Source organism: Phaethon lepturus, unplaced genomic scaffold (assembly GCF_000687285.1).
Source record: "Phaethon lepturus isolate BGI_N335 unplaced genomic scaffold, ASM68728v1 scaffold52379, whole genome shotgun sequence".
Lineage (NCBI taxonomy): Eukaryota > Metazoa > Chordata > Aves > Phaethontiformes > Phaethontidae > Phaethon > Phaethon lepturus.
In genome coordinates, this window is record NW_010563810.1 from 11529 (window position 1) to 17602 (window position 6074).

General features: G+C 37.4%; 1 protein-coding gene across 1 annotated transcript in view; it reads right to left on the minus strand.

The window, feature by feature from the left end:
- Positions 1 to 5033, minus strand: part of LOC104626679 (lysosomal amino acid transporter 1 homolog) — a 12972-nt gene extending 7939 nt beyond the window's left edge. Inside the window, exons 1-4 of the mRNA XM_010294659.1 lie at positions 4852 to 5033; positions 3489 to 3618; positions 2287 to 2377; positions 380 to 504 (exon numbers count right to left, since the gene is read on the minus strand). Of these exons, the coding sequence (XP_010292961.1) occupies positions 380 to 504; positions 2287 to 2377; positions 3489 to 3618; positions 4852 to 5033 (528 nt within the window). The remainder of the gene's footprint in view (positions 1 to 379; positions 505 to 2286; positions 2378 to 3488; positions 3619 to 4851) is intronic.
- Positions 5034 to 6074: the final 1041 nt, after the last annotated feature.

The following is a 6074-nucleotide window of genomic DNA, read 5'->3' on the forward strand; positions in this document are numbered from 1 at the left end:
ATGACAGCAGCAGCAGGTACAATTGTAATTTTCCACTTTTATTGATTTCACTTGTGACTATGTAGTCTCTACATGGACGTCTACAGTATTTAACACAAGCAGAAACACAACACACATACATGTCATTACACAGAGCAGCACATCCTAATGACCCAAGGGACAGAATAAGCCTGAAACACAGGAAGCTGCTAAAATAAGCAATTTTATAACTTCTTTATTTTGGGATGTATGGCCCATAATTAAAACATCCACATACTGCCACGTTTATGATTTCATTGTTAAAAACATCATCCAAATGTCTTTAAAGCTCAGAGTAAGAAATCTTTTCAAGACATTTTTGGGTGGGATTTTTTTGCAATGGAAGCAGGTGAGAACTTACGTTACTTGTTTCGATTACTGCACTCTGGTCTTGGTTTCTGAGTAACAGCTGACAGAGTAAAATAACACACAGTGCTATACACACCATGATCCAGGCTATACAGAAATTCTTCAGGCTCTTGCTGCCTAGAATGACATACAAACAAATTAGCTGAAAAATAACATCTGCTGTTGATTTAAGGTTACTTTTTGTTTGCAATATAAATATGTAAATTTAAAGGTACAATTTCACATATCTTTTTCTTGGCAGCAATGTAAATCCACCTCTTTCTTCTGGGCTCTGTGCCCAGCCCTGCTCTCTACCATAGTTGTGCTGTGTCTTTGTGCGACAACGGAGGGGAGCAGTGCTGGAACAGGAGGGAACTCCGTAAACAGGCATTGCTACCAAGAGAGAAAATTTTCATGCTCGGTTCATCTGTTACATTAGCTCCTAATAGTTTACTATTAAGTAACAGCTGGTAAACAGCAGACTGCAAAGTAAAATAGAATGTAACAGTTTCTTTCAACACATCTTGATTAATAACTGCAAAAGCAAGGATATTTGAAATTTAAATTAACAAACATTTCTTTAAGATAAATATGTAATCTAAGTGCTGTGCTGGACCACTGTCTACGTCCATGGTTGGCTAGATACTGAGCCTTACTGAGACTCACATATTCAAAGACATGGACTCCATCTAGGAAGTCTCCATAGACATCTACAAGACAACTTGAAAATGGCAGACAAGCCTACAGAACTCCGGAGCTACATTATCTTCTGTATCTACAAGATGCTGGTAAAGTCCTGCAGTCACTGTCACCAATGGAACACGTTGCTGTATGGCGTTAGTAAGCCTGTCCTAAAGACCTGTAGTCTAAATAACACAGACTTAGCAGTGCTGTTCCACAGGCTACACTTTGAGATGCAAAACTGAACCAACTTGTCCCGGGGAACTGCTCCAGAACTGGGTATTGAAAAGCCCTCTTTCACAGCTTTAATCGCAGTACCATTCCTCCCTCTCCAGCTACGCAAACCATTGAGCTGAAACAGGCACTGGCAGCTACAACGTACAAAAGCCTGTGTTTGTTTTCAAGAGTAGGCAGCAGGAAGGAAATATCTTCAGCACTGACCTATCTCCAGGTTTATTATCAGTTCCATATTGAATGAATCTGCTTTATCCCTATTTAGTCTGCTGGGCAGGCATCTGTTTTACTTCAGCTTTTTGTTACCTCTGCTGTACCATGGATTTTCTTTGATAGGGTTTTTTTTTTTTTTAGATTGATGAGTTAATGTTTTTGATTTGATACAATGTGAACAGAGCTTTCTGTCTTCCATTTCAGTCAAAACAGTAGTCCATTGGTAGGCTGAATACTACAACTACTGCCAGGATTTTATGAAGCACAACTCAAGTAATTTCATTCCCCTTGAATATGTTTTTGTAACTATATGTATTGATACAGAACACATGAAGATGTCAAGATATTTTATGCTATAGGCAAATAAAGTCCAGTTTCGATCAACATGGAGGAAACTAAGTGAACCACACAAAGAAATAATGCTTGCTTTCAACTTATACATATATTTAGATAGCTGTAAGTAAATAGTAGAACCATGGAGCGATTTAAAATATGGAACCAGATTCCACAAAACTACTGCTCTTTGTATGTCTATGTAAACTGAAAGAACTACATGGAAAATATTTACAGATATTATGTGGGTAAGAAACAAGAAAGGCAAAGAAAAGAAAGGGCAGGATTTTCACAAGACTCTTTGCAAAGTGGAAGCAACAGGCCTAACAACTCTGACCAGAATTTGTGCACACTATTTTTTGATCCATCCAAAAAAAAATTATTTAAACGCTGTAGAAAATACCAAAGTAAAGAGTGTGCTACATCACGGAGAACATTTTAATTGTTGAAAAACCTTACATTTTGTCATCTTCTGATTCTTGAGCTTATAGTAGACAAATTGTGAAATCATAATTATATCCATGTTAACATAAAAAATGGCAGTGACAATCTGAAAGAGAAGATACATTTGCTTGTTCAGTACACAAATAGTTCAAAATACTTTAACTTAGCTGCATGGAAATTTTGCTTCATAATCATAACGTGAATGACAAATACCAAAGCACTGCCAAAAAAAAAAGAAAAAAAAAAAGGAAGTGTTTCCAGTATGAAACAAGTTAGATTGCTGCAGATAAATACAGTGTAAACCTTATGCAACAGGGACTTGCTCACACAATCGCAATAGCTGGTGATTTTCCAGGATGCATAGCACAAATTCCTACCTGGGCAGATTGATAAATCCTTCCTGCCCAGAAGCTTAAGTCCGCTCCACCTAGTTTCCCAGCATTTCAGAAGCTACTAATCTTACTCAGTGCCTCTTCCTCACTAAAACAAAAACAACATTCTCTCTCCCCCTTTTCATAATGGGGAGATGGAACAGTTAGTGCCACACGTTAAGTTCTAAAAGAGAAGACAACTCTGTCCACCCTTGGGTTCATCTCCAGCTTGTGAAGACTTCTACAGGTGGCTGCCACATACCTCTTTCTCTTTTAATTTAGAGTAAAAAAATGAAAACAGCAGATAAGAAAGTTTCAGAGACAATTAACGTATCCCTGACAACTACTGTTTCTTTCAGAGAAACCCTTCCCTTAATGATTAATGAAGACAATACATTTTCAAATTAGTCAGAGATTAACAGCTTTGAACTAGTATTTTCTTGTTAATGAACAGTTTTCTTAAAAAAAAAGAAAAAGCAAGTTTAAAAATTAGCAATCCCAAAACAGCTTTGTCTGTTACAAGCTAAACAACACAACTTCCTTCCAGCCCTATTTGCTCTCAAGCTTACTTTGAAGCTGAACTGAAAACTCCCCACTTCATTCATCATTGAACAACACCCAGTAAATCTCTCCAAATGTTAATTACAAGTGTGACATGGTTCCTATAACACATAGCAGTATCAATGTAAATATTTGATTTATTTTATGGATGGTAGATCAGTGAACAGAATACAAAACCATTTTCCTTCCCAGTATGTACTTCACTGTGCAAAATTAAGTTATCCTAGAGTTTAAAGAGAGAGTTTGAAAAGAATAAATCAAAAAGTAGAAGTATTGACAGGTTACCTGAATTGGCAGTTGATTTGTTAAATAGCAGCCTATGAAATTTGTAAGATCTCCAGCTATCCAACACAGCAGAAAGCCCAAAGACAGCGCTTGATCCACTCTTCCATTCTGATAGGCAGTGTAAATTTGACTGGCACAAATTCCAGAAGTAATTGTAAAATAGCATAAGCAAAAAATGTTTAATAAGCTCAGAAGCACATTTTTCAAAATCTGAATAAAGAAAGATTAAAACTCTAACCACAAGAGACCTATCGCAGCAATACTCCACTTACCTTTTGCAGAACAACTCAGTATCACTATAGCTCACCATGTCTTACTCTAACATAACAAAAGGCTCAAATCACAACCTCATTACTGCTTGCATGTGCTCCTTTTTTGTAGCCTGCACTGAAATACCATTTTCTGGACACCAGAACTATGCCGTAAGCATTTCATATTCATCTGCTGTAAATACCACCCTTTAAAATACTTAAGAGAACCACTGTTGTTTAACATTGAAGGGCTAAGAATGAACAAAGCTTCTAAAAGAGTTGACAACTACACTTATGCCTCTAAATTACAGAGCTGTTATTCAGATTCACAATGGGGACTAGGAAGCAATCCCAAACCTGAGTCCATTAGACCTATCTTGATGAATTCCATGCTCACTAACATGACAGCTTTAATGTAAAGCCCCCTTTCAACTAGTATTTCTGAAGCTCAACAGCTTACTAAGAGTGGTTTTATTTTGCTTGATTTCCATAGCCCTTTTACTAGTTCAGTAAATTACATCCCCCTTATGGGGACAGCCTTTGGAGGCAATCCCATTTTGTCAGGCATTTTCACCTGCTGGGAGCATTTCTACTTCTCCTTTGTCATCTTCTACCTACATATTTGCAACCTGAACCCAGTGCCAGCGACCAAACAGCAACTCATTTAGCATTACCGAAGCGCTAACTCATGTGCTGCTTCTGACCTTTTCTCAATCCAAATTTCACTGGCAGGAGCCAGCACAACAGTACTGGAGACATAGCATGTGGTTTATTTAAACACTGAGCCAGCTTCTGCTGCAAGTGTGCCTGCGCGTGCACACACATCTCAGGGTGGAGAAGATAAGAGAGGAGAGGTGATTTATTCTCATTTGCTTTAAGTGGCAGAGATTAGTGTCAAGTCAGTACAACAGAACAGTACATCAAGCTCATTTGTCAACCACCAAATATTGTTGCAAACATGAACATCATGCTTCTCTGGCATATTATATCTGTATTATGCAGATAGAGAAACATATCCAAGATAAAATTAAAAAAAAGGCAGCTTTTGAAAAAGGCTTCAGGCAAGATTACTGATGTTTGAATCTGAGGACTGCTTAAGACTTTAAACTTACGGTAGTGCAGCAAACAGAAAACAGACAATGGAAATCAGTCCTGTGACAACGCTCCAATACTCCCACACATTCTCGACACATTCTTCTAGGAGATGCCAAATCCATGGTGTTCCATTTATGCACAATCTCCTATTCTCTACTGGGGAGATATTGAAAGCATGTGTATACAGCTGAGAAGCCATCATTCCTGGACCAAGGTTCAATTTCAGAAGTTTATTTCTGCCTCCATTTTTACCCCATGCAAATCCGCAAATCCGTTTACCAATGCTGAATATCCTCTGTGAAAAGACCTCTGCATCCAGACGGATGCTTGATATCACAGTTATTTCCAATCTCATAAACAAACCTGCCAAATTCAAAGAAATAAATATAGCCAGTGTGAATAAGACATTAACCGTACCATGCTTGCTTATATTTATTGCTTACAGAAGAGAAGTTAGACTTCCAAGAAAGAAAAACTTTGTGGTCCATGGCTTTCATTAACTTTTGACAAATATGCAGCACTCCAGATTTATATCACTATAGCATTTTAGTCTGAGGTTGTGTTAGAGACTGCCAGTTACACTGATGTGCCAGCAATCTGCTACAGGGTAAAGTAAACCAAGCAATTCCTTTGCACTTAAGACCAAAACTCTGATTTTCATGTTCAACGTTATGCCAATGAAGTAACAGTACTAGCCCAGATTCTGAGCGTTCTACTCACACTTACAAAACATAAACATAACGTTGCTTTCTATGCAACTAATTTCAGGATAATATTATGAAAAAGAAGTAATTTATGACTCCGATTCCAGAAGAGCTCTAAGGTCTACTTGATCTACTTAGCCCATCAGACTAACTAGTGATTCAACTTCATGTCAGACAGTTTGCGTTATTTAATACTCCAGAGCAAAGATGGAAAGCGTAAGAAACTTGCAGAAGGAAAATGTTCTACTGTACTCCTGCCCCAAAATCCCCATAATGAAACACAATAGTACAACATGGCTTAAATTCTGAAGCAAGGAAGGGTTAGGTTTGACCTTTAAAAATATTTTTTGGTAGCCAATTATTATGATTCTGGATATTTTTTGTTTCTGCTGAAATATCCATCCTATTTGAAATTTTAGTATTTACTTAGAATGCTAACCACTACAAAATTGAAGAAAATTTTAACAAAAATGCAGAATTATCTATGACTATTCCTTGAAACTTCCTGCTGCCAAAAACCAGCTGGTTTTCCACTA